At 36.5% G+C, this 15,063-nt stretch overlaps 1 protein-coding gene across 3 annotated transcripts in view; it reads left to right on the top strand.

Moving 5' to 3' along the window:
- Positions 1-15,063, top strand: part of ATAD2B (ATPase family AAA domain containing 2B) — a 79,155-nt gene that overhangs the window by 21,401 nt on the left and 42,691 nt on the right. For all 3 annotated transcript variants that reach the window (XM_065681738.1, XM_065681739.1, XM_065681737.1), the window contains exons 6-15: positions 342-450; positions 1,770-1,886; positions 2,808-2,883; positions 3,759-3,857; positions 5,014-5,125; positions 6,011-6,126; positions 6,901-7,075; positions 7,883-7,971; positions 8,961-9,120; positions 10,043-10,133. In XM_065681738.1, the coding sequence (XP_065537810.1) occupies positions 342-450; positions 1,770-1,886; positions 2,808-2,883; positions 3,759-3,857; positions 5,014-5,125; positions 6,011-6,126; positions 6,901-7,075; positions 7,883-7,971; positions 8,961-9,120; positions 10,043-10,133 (1,144 nt within the window). The remainder of the gene's footprint in view (positions 1-341; positions 451-1,769; positions 1,887-2,807; positions 2,884-3,758; positions 3,858-5,013; positions 5,126-6,010; positions 6,127-6,900; positions 7,076-7,882; positions 7,972-8,960; positions 9,121-10,042; positions 10,134-15,063) is intronic.

Here is a 15,063-nt window from a genome sequence, read left to right as displayed (position 1 = left end):
TATTTATGGCTGAATTGAGTGCCGTGCTCTCATGATGTACTGTGGTGCTTCTCCTTTGGTTCGAAGCACACTCTGGTAGTCTGAAAACAGGACCAGGGACTTACATGTGCTTCGTAACCTCAAACGGCTTGATACTGATGTTAACTATGTTACTGGACTTAGGTACTTAGAGACTTATTTTACCACATATGAAGCGAGACTGCTTTTGTAGTTTACCTGTGGAGGGCTTTGTTGGAAAAACACTTATGGGGTAGAGATTGTGTAAGTGTTACTGACTGCAGGCTAACATTATGAGTGACATGGGACAGTACTGAAGGGAGTGTATGTGAATTTTATTCCAGGAAAACATGGATATGTATTCTCGAGTGAAAAGAAGGAGGAAATCACTGAGGAGAAATAGCTATGGGATTCAGAACCACCATGAAGTGTCCACAGAAGGGGAAGAAGAAGGTATGGACTGTAAAGAATTCTAAGGGTTTGTCTGAAAACCCTTAGAATTACTTATTATAATTACTTATTATTGCTTTGTACTTAAAACCCAAAGCTCTTCTCAATGCAAAATATTGCACTACAGAAAGTAATTTGGTTTTGGATATGGATTTGGAGTTACTAAATAGAACAATTAATAAGTACACTTCAGTGTGTACTTATTTGCAATAAATACAGTACAAGAAGTTTCGGAGATCTCTAGATAGTTTTCTTTAAACAAAAGCAAGTTTATCTCAAAGTAGCAGAAGAAAGCCTGTTTTCTACATTTTTATATACTATGTTTCCATACCCTTTTTCGTAACAGTAAGTAATTGCAACTTTCCTTATAATCCCTCTAGCAATCCTCTGGTGGAAGCCAGGATGTGATGCATGTAGTCTTACAACTATGCTTGTTCTAACTGGCTTGCTATTTCTCATATGCTGAATGACCATTACCAGAAGGAATGTGTAATAGTTCTGCATCCTTCGTTTGGGGAATGTATTAATTAAAGTATCTGTTTTCATCCATCCATTGAATTTTAGAAGGCTTGTAGGCATACAGCTGGATTTGAAATTCTACTTTCCTTTAAAATTTTGGATTAAACTGGATAGTGGGTTCAAAAAGTATTGAGAAAGAAGGGATTATGGCTAACTTTGATGGCATGGGGTCAATAGCCTACTTGGCTTCCTTAAGAAATCAGACTCAAACTTCAGGGATCCATACAGGGTTCATCATAGTGTACCTTGATTTTGAAGTGAAACTGCTGGAAGAGGCGAGGGTTGTTGCAGTTAATAAGAATGCAGTCTTAATTCTGAGATCCATGGATGGAAAGTCTGGTCCTGTTAATAGATAGACCTAAGTAGTACCTTTATACAGTGTATTATTTGCTTTGTGCAAGAATGGTGTTGTGCATAGTAAAGTTGTCCTTATTTTCATGCTGTGTCAAATACTAGATTTTCTGAGGCTCCTATGGGAAAAGAAACAAAAGACATTATTCTTAATTTGAAGGATAATTGCTAGGGAAAAAGTAGTAGAAGTGATACTCAAAGTACTTCGTAACTAAAGCTAATTTGACCGCATTTATTTTTTTCTGTTGTTTTTCCAGAACTTTCTGTGGGAAACTAGAAGGAAGTTTGACAATTTGCTGTAGATTTATCTTTGGATTTCCTGTGATTTGCCAGTTAGTGTTAATTAATCTGAGGGGAATAATTCTCCGTAACCATTATAATGTTAATTTTTAGGATGAAGATGGCTCTGTTATCAAGTAGAAGTGTTCTGAGAATATTTTTTGCCCCAACAGAGTCCCAGGAAGAAGATGGAGATATAGAAGTAGAAGAAGCTGAGGGAGAAGAAAATGATCGGCCATATAATCTCAGACAGAGAAAAACTGTTGAAAGATACCAGGCCCCTCCAATAGGTGAGTAACTAGACAGTGCTCATGGGGTCCTGCTCTATTGACCTCTTAGAATACCATGTGTGTGGGAAGGGAAAAGTTGGATGACTCCTCTTCATCCCTGACTGAGTCCCCATGCAACCCAGGGCTGACTAAAGGTTACAGGAATGTTGTTAAGGTCATTGTCCAAATGCCTTTTCAACACTGACGGGATTGGGGCATTGATCACTTATCTAGGAAGCCTTCGCCAGCGTCTGATATGCTTCTCAGCAAAGAAGTGTTTCCTAATGTCAAGTCTGAATTCACCCTGATGCAGTTTTGAACCATTCCCCCATGTCCTGTCACCATATCTCGGGGAGAAGAGATCGGCAGCTCCCTTTCCACTTCCTCTCCTTAGGCAGCTGCTTTCCCTCAGCCTCCTTTCCCCAGACTAGACAAACCAGACCAGACAAGCCTTGTGTTCTTAGCCACTCCTCACAGGACATACTGTTAAGGATCCTTACAGGATTCAGTGTAGTGTCTCTTGATTTTTGAACATTTTAATACTTCTGTTTAAAATAATGTATTCTATGCATACTTGGTTTAGATTAGCGTTGTATGCAGTGCCCTGTATCTTAAGGCAACTTGGAAATTGAATCTGTAATAGAGAAATGCTGTGCTTCATTTGTTAAAGAGAAATTTCAAGACATCCATTATGACCAGCTGTGAAGAGGTTTCTGTATGTGGTTTCGTGTCCTGCAAATACAGTGAAAATGCTAGTGCCCTGAATGAATTACATTCTGTGAAACAAAGCATAAGAGTTTTGATTTTCCTCCTCCTCCCCTCCAATAACATGATTGGTAAAGCAGTAATTTAGGACTTCTGTGCTGCATTTAGATTAGTTCCTTATTCAGATTACTATTCTTTTGTAATTGATGTTACAAACGTGCAACTTCTCTTACTCAGTGCCAGCTCATCAAAAAAAGAGGGAAAATACACTGTTTGATATTCACAGATCTCCTGCAAGAAGAAGCCATATCAGGTAAGTGTCAGTCTTTTGGTATGTAGTTGTTTGCTTTCCCTCAGTGCATTTCTGTTAGCTTTTGATTTTCAAAATGTTCTTGAGTGATTGTGCAGTACATTCACATATGTGAGTGGGTGTTGAATTGTATCTTGGGTTCAGATCCTGATCAGCATACAGAAATGAATTTCATAGCACTGCATTATACCAGTAGAAGCTTTGTGATAAACAGAATGGAAACAGGTGTGCTGCAAGTACAGAAAAGAGTTGCTGTTTTCAAGCTGATATCAGACTGAACACCTTTTTTGTACAGAAGATGTAATGTACATTCTTTAATATTTCTGAAATACTCAGTTTTCTGAAATACTGTAATGGTAAAGTAAGAGATTGTTTATGCAGCCTTAACTTTACTTAGGTTCAGAGCAGAAGTTAATCTATAGTACAGGTATTTTGTAAAACAGTTTTGCTGTTCAGAATTAATGACTGCATAAAAAGAGACCATGTGCTTTAGGAAATACAGAGATTTTTCAAAGGCTACTTAGAGGGAAGCACCAAACTGAGTAAGGACATCCTGATGTGGAGGGAAGCTTTCGTAAGTACAGTTGCTGCCTGATGAACTTGAGCAGCTTACTGACTGAATACTCAGTCACACTTGCTGAGATAACATGGAATGGACCACTTATCTTATGGAGGTCTACTGTTTTAGTAATGTTCATGCTGAAATCAGATGTTATTCCCCACTGAGATTATTTTGATACATAATAAAAATTTGCATGCATTCTAAGCCTGAACTGTACTGTACTTGCTGTTTCAATTTTCTTTTTTATGAAAGAATCAAAACATTCCATTCTACTGCAAAAAGGACTGAGTTTATGTTTATTTTGCCACTTCAATAGGAGAAAGAAGCATGCCATTCACAGCAGTGATACAACCTCTTCAGATGAAGAGCGTTTTGAAAGAAGAAAATCCAAAAGCATGGCCAGAGCAAGAAATAGGTATCAAAACATCCTTGGTCTTTAGGAGGGTTTGATTTTTATTGTTCTTAAGAAAGCAAGTAGAACTATTCTATAGCGTTCATCAGTTCTGCAGACTTTTTTTGATTCTGCCTGTAATAGCCTGCAGACACAGTTTAGGAGGATTCCTGGTTATATATTAAAATAGATTTTGAAGTCTTATGAGTAGGTAATTAACAATAGTGATAAAAAGATGGAAAGGTAAGAATATCTGTTTGATTCAATTGGATTATAAGACAAACAACTTCTGTCAGTTGAAATAGGTTAAAATAGGTCCAGTTTAGTTCAGTTGTACTCCCAGTACTAGCTCTTATTCTCCTGTCTGCCCGTGTTGTTTAACAATACATATTGATACTCAATGCATATTGTTTTGCCCTTATATTTATTCAGCAATTATCTAAAAGCAGAGGATCTGTAAGGTATATCAGTAAATTTACTTACTGCCACAGATACAATAGTTGGAGAATGGAACAGGGAAAAAAAGATTTTTCTCATCTTTTTCCCATCTTTCCCATCTGCTGCACTGATCCCTTTTCCATCCTGAGCAATTCCAGCAGTGTAAAATTTAAGTGTATTTCCAAGTATAACCTCTATCTTCTTGGTACGTTTCTTCCTTCCTTCATCTGTGTGTTTGACCTGATGCAGTATCTGTTTTGGGGGCTTAAGGCTTCTTCGTATACACTAAGAGGCTGGTACAGGTGGATGTGAGTTGTGGTTGGTCTGCCAGAAATATTTCTTTTCTCTGGACTCCGATGAGCTGTATTTTGAAAAATCTGTTTTCCTTCTACTGTTAATCCGTTTCTTACCATACTGAACATAAGCAGTTCCTCACTGTCAGTGGACAGTGTCCTCTTCTTTTGGTCAAAGTTGTTTCTTCTGTGTTTAATAAAAGTAGTCTGTCCAGCCTAGTTCTTCAGATTGAAATACCTGTATGGAAGCATAAAACTAATGTTTTATTTAAGGAACTTCCAGATGTACAAGAATAATTGCCACAATAAAAAGGTTAATTTTTATTATCTTATCAATCCAGGATAGTTGTATCTTTAGGTAGGAAGGCATTTAATCTCTTGGTTCTTCCCATTGCAGCAAAATGATCAAAACAGCACAATATTTATTTGGTGGATTTTTTGTTGAACAGATGCCTGCCTTTAAACTTTAGAGCAGAAGACTTAGCTAGTGGAATCCTGCGAGAACGTGTGAAAGTTGGGGCAAGTTTGGCTGATGTTGACCCTATGATTGTTGATAAATCGGTAGGTTTTGTTAGAACTTCTTACTTTCCTTCCCTTAATTATGCATAAACATAATTCACCACAGTCTCTCATTAGAGTTGAAGTAAACTTGTAATAATCATACTCATCCCTGACTTTTTCCAAAGCTGTTCTCAGCCTTAGGCTGGGTCTCTGTAGGTGTCCATGTGTCCTTGGCACAGTTACCTTGCGAACCGAATAAACCTCATGTGGGCAGCCAAGAGTTGGCTTTTTCAACTTCTTTTGCACTTTCAGAATTCATGGAACTCCTCTTGATCAATACAATGTTGTTTATAATTTATTTTCAAAGTTCTGGTGTCCTCAACATAAGAAGGACATGGAACTGTTGGAGCAAGTCCAGAGGAGGGCCATGAGGATGATCAGGGGACTGGAGCACCTCCCGTATGAAGACAGGATGAGAAAGTTTTGGCTGTTCAGCCTGGAGAAGAGAAGGCTGCGTGGAGACCTCATAGCAGCCTTCCAGTATCTGAAGGGGACCTACAAGGATTCTGAAGAACGACTCTTCATTAGGGACTGTAGTGATAGGACAAGGGGGAACAGGTTAAAACTTAAACAGGGGAAGTTTAGGTTATATATAAGGAGTAAGTTCTTTAAGAGTGGTGAGGCACTGGAACAGGTTGCCCAGGGAAGTGGTAAATGCTCCGTCCCTGGCAGTGTTCAAGGCCAGGTTGGACAGAGCCTTGGGTGACACGGTTTAGTGCGAGATGTTTCCTGCCCATGGCAGGGGGTTGGAACTAGATGATCTTAAGGTCCTTTCCAACCCTAACCATTCTATGATTCTATAATTCTGTAAGTAAACACCTTTACTTACTTTTGTGGAAAGGTGTTTCAATAAATGCTTTGTATGCTGTGTTTTTTTTTCCTAAGGTGCGTTTTGATAGCATAGGGGGATTGAGCCATCATATCCTTGCACTTAAGGAAATGGTAGTGTTTCCTCTTCTCTATCCAGAAATATTTGAAAAATTCAAAATTCAGCCACCAAGGTAGGTCTGTTTACTTTTATTGTTGTATTTCATTTTATTAAGTTCTGAAGAATGCTTCTCTTGAAAACCCGTAGGAGTTTGATTATTTCCCTGAAGTGTTTTCATTTCAAATAGACTTACATGTTTGCTGCCCCACTTGCCTATCAATGTAATAAGTGAGATGAAGAGTTACAAAATTCTAGTTGATTTTTCTTGTGGTAGGAAGTTAAATTTTGTGATTCAGTCAAAGTAAGAATTCCCAAGTGTTCTGTTTAGTAGTACCTTGCCTTTCTTCCATTATGTCATCAAGTATTTTACTAAATCAAGCTAAATGCTGATGTTTCTTTTATAGAACTAATCTCAATAATGTTATAGTGTGGTTTTAATATTTATCAAGTATCTTGGTGTGTGATTTAGATGGGTACACATAATCTAAGTAAAATAAATATTTTGGGATATTTTTGTCATTTGAAGGACTTGAGTCTCTCCAAAGAAGTAACAGACACTGATTCAAGTATTACCTAAGATTTAATTCTTGAGGAAGTATTTGGCTTGTGTAAAACGATCCTTTGGAAGCTTAATGTGCTTTTGATTAATGTTCTATACAAAGCAAAGATTTACTGATTTGAAGCATAAAACAAGCTTAGATCTTATGAATTATGTTGAACACACTAAATAATAATAGAACTTCAGTCTTTCTTCTCCAGGCTCCCTGTCTTCATTATAAAATTTGACTTGGAGTTTTTCAGGAGACATAAAATGAGTTTGTGACTGTGTTGATCCATTTATCTTCAGGGGCTGTTTATTCTATGGTCCTCCTGGAACAGGTAAAACCTTGGTAGCTAGAGCTCTAGCTAATGAATGCAGTCAAGGAGACAAAAAGGTGGCTTTCTTTATGAGGAAAGGAGCAGACTGTCTCAGTAAGTGGGTTGGTGAATCTGAACGTCAGCTTCGACTCCTTTTTGATCAGGTTAGAAGAAAATGCATACTTTTCATAATTTCTCTTTGTTTTGTTTTGTTTTGTTTTGTTTTGTTTTGTTTTGTTTTGTTTTGTTTTGTTTTGTTTTGTTTTATACAGCCAAAAGTTATTTGCAGTTGAAACTAAATAACTAAATCTTCATAAATAGGACAGGATTTGTCCAAATTATGTATTTAGATGAAAAAATAGAGGAATGCTGGCAGCTTTTTTTCTTGCTCTGAAATATAAGGAAGAAGGCTCTTGATTTGTCTATTAATGAAGCAGACAAAGTAGCTTGGGTAAAAATTGGGGAAAAAAATTAATTGGTGAGTTTGAGTTTGACTGGCATGTTCAAGATAAATACTTCATAGAGGAGGATGCAGGATTGCATCAGTTGTGTGTATTTTAGTGTCCTTATTTGGCTTGGAAGGTGATGGACAGAAGAGAGAGACACATAAAGCAGTGAAATGCAGTTTTCAGACGCAGGTGTCTAAACAAACAGATTATAAGCAGATAAGATACTGTTATCTGTAACTGAGTATAAGGCATCTGTGTTTGTCTCTAATCTCTCCAACACACAGTAAAACTGATACACTGGTGCCATCTTGCTTATTCAAAGGAGAATGCAGTCTTTTTTGCTTTGTCTGAAACAGTGCTGGGGTTGAAAATACAGTTTTATTTTCAGACTGGATGCTTTTAAACAAAGGTGTCTCAGTATGTGTGTTAGTTTAGCATGTCTTTAGTATAAAGCGTTTGTTCAATGTTGATAGATGAATTACGAATTAACAGTGAATTTTGTTTTTTTCTTTTGCGTACCAGGCGTACTTGATGAGACCCTCTATAATCTTTTTTGATGAAATAGATGGCTTGGCTCCAGTCCGTTCTAGTAGACAAGATCAGATTCACAGGTAATATTTCTTGTATGCTACCATTATCTTGGTACATCCTACATTATCTTGGTAAATTCGTAAGTGTAATTTTACTCAGTTCCCAATATAGGTTTTTACTTTCGCTTAAGCCCATTTACACTAGAAAGGACAGATTGTTGATTTGTTCTGGCATCAGAAGTCATCTTTTCAGTTCTTCAGGTGGACTGTAATTTGCTGGGAATGGAATTGTAGTGGAGATTACCCTTCTGCCACATTATTATCTTCAGGATTTTCACAACCTTTCTTCTGGTTGCTGGTTTTGTACTGTAAACAGATTGTCTGTTACTAATCCAACATAAAAAAAGAGTTGGAAAAAATCTGACTCTAAAATAATGAATTGTAATGCTCTGTAAATGAACTGGACAGCCCTGTCATTTTCTGGGTGTACAGATTTATCTTGAGTTGCTATTGTGACTTTTTTTAAAATGTTTTTTACATCAGTTTTCTGCTGGCTGAAATTTTTCCTGTTTGCCTTCAGTCTCAGTGTTACTGTGCTTTTTAGGGCAGTGCACTTGTATCTTTCATCCTATACATGGCATTTGTCTGTATGTTTTCCTCCATTCAAATGAGGGCATCAGGAAGGAAATTTTGAAGCCAGCAGGCAGGGAGGTTATGGCAGCCTTTGTCTTCATGCATCTTTCTTCTTGATGCATTTTTCTTCTGCTACAGTTGCTCTAAACAGGACAATGCATACTCTGTTCATTAAATAGATTCCTGAGCCCACATTTCCCAAAGCATTTAAAGGAGAAAGTTTAAATTTGGTGTAATCCCTACTGGAGTCATAATACTAAGTATAATACAGATGATATTAAAAATTTCCTTCTTATTTTGAGACTTGAAACAGTTGTGCAACTGGGGATTTTTTTAACTTAACTTTTTTTCCTTTGAAACTCTGAATGTTACAGTTAAAAAAGTAAAAATTCTGGCAGTGTTCCTTACACATTATTTTTTTGAAAACTCTCTTTTAGCTCTATAGTGTCTACTCTTCTTGCCCTAATGGATGGACTGGATAATAGAGGTGAAATAGTTGTAATTGGTGCTACAAACAGACTGGATTCTATAGATCCTGCACTCAGGAGACCTGGTCGCTTTGACAGGGAATTTCTTTTCAACTTGCCTGATCAAAAGGTAAAACTTTATAGAGGAGATGTATACTAGAAATGTTTCTTAATAATAAACATCTGAATGCCTGACAACCAAGCTTACGAAATAATAAAATGCATTCTTACTTGTAAGAATGTTTAATTTTAGGAGGACATTTTTAGTAAAAAACCACATTATATATACATAAAGTTGTACTGCACTTCAAATCTTCAGAATATAGTTAAAACTAAACAGAGAGCTAAATTGTTTGCATTAACTTGAATTGCTGATCTAAAAACCTATGGTTTTGTATGGATTTGTATAATGAGCCCGAACTATTGAAGTTTTGGAAGTTATGGTGAGAGAAGATAGCTTTATTGACATGTTGACTGCTAAACACATAACAGTTGTACACACAAATCTAGACAACAGGAACATTTCCTTTTTCTAGACTTCTGTAATCTCAGCTATAATATATACTTTAAATTTACCTTGCATATTGATAGGTGTATTTGGATTCTGTAGAATTTTAAAATTAAATAGATTTGGAATTCATGTTTATGTACAGTGCTACTCTGCAGTAAATTAATTGGTGAGGCATTTGTCAGTAGAATCTGTTAATCATAGGTGCAGCAATTAAAAATTAAATTAGAAAATTATAATTCCTCATAGAACACGAGGCTTGATCATTTAATGTATAATAGTGTTGATTAAACACCAATTAAAATGTGCAACTGGTATACTGAAAAAATGTATGTGAAATTAAAAAAGAAGGGAAGACTTTTGCTCTTGACTTTTGAGTGCTAAGTTCTATTTTATGCATCTCAGCAACATGTCAAAATCAGGTAAAATATATTTCCATTCACCTGAATAAATAACATTTTTGTCTAAAAATATTATGACATGGAATTTTCTTGCTAATTCTGAGGATTTTTCTCTCTCTCTCTCTCTTTTTTCTTTTAATTAGGCACGGAAGCACATTTTACAAATTCATACCAGGGATTGGAACCCCAAATTGTCAGATCCTTTCTTAGGAGAACTGGCTGAAAAATGTGTTGGTGAGTGTTATAATGTTAGTACTTTTACTATAGATGCTTTCTCTTCTGTGTAAAACCTTGAAGGTATGTTAAATATATTGGGATATTTTATTATTTCTCTGTTTCTAAACTTCTGTACTTTCAACAACACGCTGTTATAACAGAAATGCTTCTGTCTTACTAAAACAAACTGAGTAGCTAGTAGTCATTTGAAAATACAGTTAACTTTTCCTTTTTGTAACATCACTGTCCTCATATAGGATACATACCCTCAGAATTAAGTGGGACTTTGGAGTCTAGGTAGACTGCACATTATAGTAATGTGTTACAGAAGAGATAGGGAGACTTGGTTTTGTTCTACCCTCTTGTGGAAGGGAAAACAAAATCAGGACTTGTGTGGGGTTTTTTTGGTTTTGTTTTTACTGACTTGCATGCTCTCCTCTGACATAAATCCAACAAACTAACGAGCCTTTCTAAGGATGGATTTTTTTTTCAGATTGCTAGCACAGAACAACCTCAGAGTGTAGATATAGGCGGGGGTGGGAAAAAAGCACCACACCATGAGTACATTAAATAAACCTTTGGAGCGCCCAAAGACCTGCTGTACTGAATGGAGGATGGTTGTTCAAGATAAACCTGCTGCTTAAAAGTTCATCAGAAATAAACCTGTATATTTTTATAGTGAATTTAACAGAGGAAATGACCCTAAAACACAAATCACAATCTCTTCTCAACAATTTGTCATGCAAAGATCGATTCTCTGTCAGTCATCTGCTTGGACAAGCACTGAAGTTCTTAGAAACAGGATGGTCTCAAATACCTGTGCATTGGAATCCATCATCAGAGAAATAAGAACTTTAAATAGAACATCAGCCCATTCAGTCATCTACAGTACATCCGAATTATCCTCTTCATCTACAGGGACATCTATCATCGAAGCAGCATCCCTCCGCTTTTGATGCACAAAGACCTCCACAGCTTCTGGTGAGGAGAAAACATAACTATCCAGCAAACACCAGTTTAAGCTTTGCCGGGTATAAGACAGCATGTGCCAAACCCATTTTATGTAAATTCTGCTTGATTTGTACAAGGACTTGGTGCTGCTTAGTGGGAGAGAGGGGAATAGGTGGGATAAAACCCAGTTGTCTTAGAAAATTCACCATATTTCTGCATTGAGAACACAAGTTTGTATTTTAAAATTTCAGACCATTGGGAAAGCTGTTTGTAAGTTTGATCGGAAGCCATTCTTTGTGCTCAGTAAAGCCTGTCAGTTCTTTGGAAAAGTCAGCTTACAAAAAGAAATACCATTTCCTGTTTTCTTTGTTTTTTCTGCTGTCCAACTCCTGTGCACTTGATTGTCTCCATTCGGTGTCTTGGAATTTAACAGTTTCCATACATGCAAGATTAAAACCTTCTGACTATTGCAAGGACTTTTAAAACCAGCTAAAGTAAGACTGGTTTATCTTCTTCATCATGAGATTGCCTCATCATTTCTGTAAGGGAAATCTGCAGGAACTAATTATTTAAACAGACTTTTCCAGATTCTTTGCAGCCATTGCAAATCAGGCTTATTGGCACACTTCTCATATATGATACAGTATATACTGGTCTGCGATTTCCTCTTGTTGTGCAGGTTTTCTTTAAAAACCAACAAATGTTCCTCCCTGCGAAAAAAAAAAACAAACCCAGCACTCTGCCTTCCCCAAGTAAAAGCTGCCTAGACTCAGCAGGCTTTTTGCACAGCATGGTTTATACTTCTCTCCGATTCAGCAAACTTGGCAACAAGCTACAAGAGTATGGATCCTGATGAAGAAAGCTGCTGAAATATTACCAAAGTAAATGACTTTGGGGAAGCAGGTGTATGTGCGACTTGGAACTTTTTAACATCCAGGGGTGTAATTATAAAGAAATTAGAAGGGAAAAGCCCCAGGACTTGTAAAAAATAGGTTATTTCCTGAGGGTTGATTTTTGTCCCAGATGTTATGGATCACATACCTTTTCGGAGATTTCTATGTATGTGAGGATTAAAGAACCCACTTCACTGAATGGCTGCATGACTGCAATGTGTGCAAGACAAAGTGAAGCAGTTTGAGGAGAGTACAGAATTACTCAGAAGACCTCACGCTGATGTCTTATTAGTACCTTCAATAAACACATGTAATTACTGTTTTTTCTCCTTACTGGAGATGGGCCCCAGATACCCTGAACTTTTAAAATCCTTCCTTCTCTCTTGTGCTTACTTCATTGTTCTGAATGATAACTTTCTGTAGGTAGAGAGACTGCTACCTGTTAACTCAGTCTTACAGGAAACAAAACAAACTAGCAACCAAAAAAAAATGCATGTCATCTTGCAGCTAAATCTTTTTGTGGTGTAGTAAAAGTTATTTAAATAATGCTAAATACAGTTGTAAAGAAGCAAACCATCACACTCAAGATGTTAAAACATGGTGTTAAAAATACTCTATTCTGTCCTTATTACGGCAGGAGTGTTTTGTAGCAAAATGACACCTTGTTTCTGTCCTAACCTAGTGTAATGATGTAGGGGGAAGTTTTGGCATTAGTGTTTGTTTTTCACAATCTTTCAGAAAAAAAAAAAGAAAAAAGAAAAGGCAGTTATTTCTCATTTCCATCATCATGCTGAGTTGTTGGCTAACTCTCTTTCCCTGCAGTCCATTTTAGGAGCTGCGGGGAGTTGCATGACAAATTGAAGAATTGGTCAACTTTATTCACCTAAACATCAGCCAGTTTCATAGCAGTTTGTTGCAGGTTTTTGGGATGGATATTAGGCAGAGTTTTAAAGAAGACATGATTTCTGCACTGTAGGGGTGGAAGAGTATGGCTTTAAAATGGCAGTGATCAAAGTGCAGTCTTTGGAAACCTATACAGGAATCCACTTGTTTGCCATCCTACTCTTTGAAAGTTGTACTTAAAAAATAATAAGCATAGTGCGGTGGTGATAGGTAGAACAAAATGGGTACTTGACAAGAATACTTGTTTTGTGCTGAGTTAAGGCGTCCCAGTATGTTTTGCCTGCCAAATTGAACATCCTTTGTGAGCTGCTTCAAAAAATGGAAGGAAAAGCACTGAACCTTGGTGTTTATATTATAGTGTCAATTTGGGCAAAAATAGGTTCAGGTTATTTACGGTTGGCATGATAGGTTTTATTTTGCTTTGACAATACTTTACTACATTTTTCTTCCTCTTAATCAGTGTGCATTTACTATTTAGAACTAAAAATGCTTTTTAATGTTCTATGGGATTTTTCCGGTTTTCCTGTCACTGAAATGGATGTACAGTATGCACAAGAGAGTCCCTCAAAAAGAGATACCAATTATTAGTCTTCAAATGTAATTGCTCCTGAGAAATGAAAAGTAGAAATGGAGACTAATTGTGTATCTGATCACCTGAGAATTTAATTTTTAAAATAGGCTACAGGCTATTATTTCCTAATTTTGCAATTCTTTGGAGATGTACAAGCGGTGATTAAAATGACTGTTAGAAAGTGATATTACAGCATTTATTAATAGAAAAATTGGAAAGTATGTAGCTCCTGAGCTGCTGAATCTTTTGTCATGAAGATACTAAACTAGTTTTTAAGCTGACAGGCGTTTGGCGTGCTTTATCTCTAGCACATCTTTGATTTAAGTTTTGATTTGGTGTCCCCAGCATTTTTTGTTTAATCCACTGTGCTTGTTAGATGAAAAGTGGACCGGTTTAAACGGGAATGTGAAAAAAGCAGAATTTAGAGAAAAAAACCTTGGTTTTGATTTTTCTGATGCACCTGTAGATACTGTCTTAATAGGTTCACGTGGTTGATGTAGTTTGCCTTCATGGTTTTGATTATTCATGATAGAGGTTAGCGAAATACAACCTTAGTGCTGAAAAGAATTAGTTTCCTATTGATTAGTTTAGTGGATGTAACACATTTCAAATGTCACGTGTATTTACTTCAGGATAACTTGTGAATTGCTACATACTTCTATATAACAGTCACAGTGAGTGCTCATCAAGTTTATACCCTTATCGCTACTAATCTTACTATAAAATTGGAAAGCTTAGTTTAAAAGTTGCAGAGGGAGTCTGATATTTATGGTGATCTTCTGTTTGGTGGGGTTGTTTTTTGTGTTTTTTTTGTTTGATTTTTTTTCTTTTTAAAAAGTTATTTTTCAAGTACACATGAGAAACTCGTCTGGATTTTGAAGTCTCACCTGATTTAAGTCACCTTTATAGCTGGAAAAGTTGGTATCTTTTATTATTATCTCCCAAATTTTTATGTCTGAAAGATGGGGGTGGAAGATTGTCTTACATATTGCTTCCTTTCTTATTTTTCAACACTGTGTATGGAATCATCCTTGTTAGTTGTTGCTGCATGGATCTTGTAAAAGTGCACGTGCCAGCAGCACATCAGAGGATAGAGAGGGAAACAAGACAGGGCTCGGTTTTGGGATTCTTTGCTGCCAGAAGACCAATACAATAATAGAGAAGAAAAATAATTAAAAAGAAAATACAGAGAAGAAAAAAAGGCAAAAGCTGTAGGACTGGGAGGAGGATAAAAAAAGTTAAAAAAAGGTTGAGAATAATTTCGCCAAATAATTGATTAATTAGTTTCTATAAACACTTTGCTGCAAACCCATGAACTTTTATGTGGCAGTACCTCACTGCAGCGTGTTTTCCTATAGCAACTATAATTCTCTAAAAGACTTTTCCCACTGGAATGGTGTTTCACGTTTTTTGAAAGGTGGAACTATGGTGCTACAGAATACCTTGGCATATTATTGTCTCTTGCTGAGAGATATGAAAAAAATTGAAATCTAATTTCTAGCTCTGGGGAAAAATCCCAAACCATTAGTACTGCAGAAGACACAGAGGTATTAAGTCTCTCAGCATTTCATAATTATCAGATCTGTGTTTTTCAGTGATGATGAAGCAGTTACAGGTAACCACCTGTAGA

Source organism: Lathamus discolor, chromosome 5 (assembly GCF_037157495.1).
Source record: "Lathamus discolor isolate bLatDis1 chromosome 5, bLatDis1.hap1, whole genome shotgun sequence".
Taxonomy (NCBI): domain Eukaryota; kingdom Metazoa; phylum Chordata; class Aves; order Psittaciformes; family Psittacidae; genus Lathamus; species Lathamus discolor.
The sequence above is the reverse complement of the archived record's forward strand: the minus strand, read 5'-3'. Positions and strand labels throughout refer to the sequence as shown.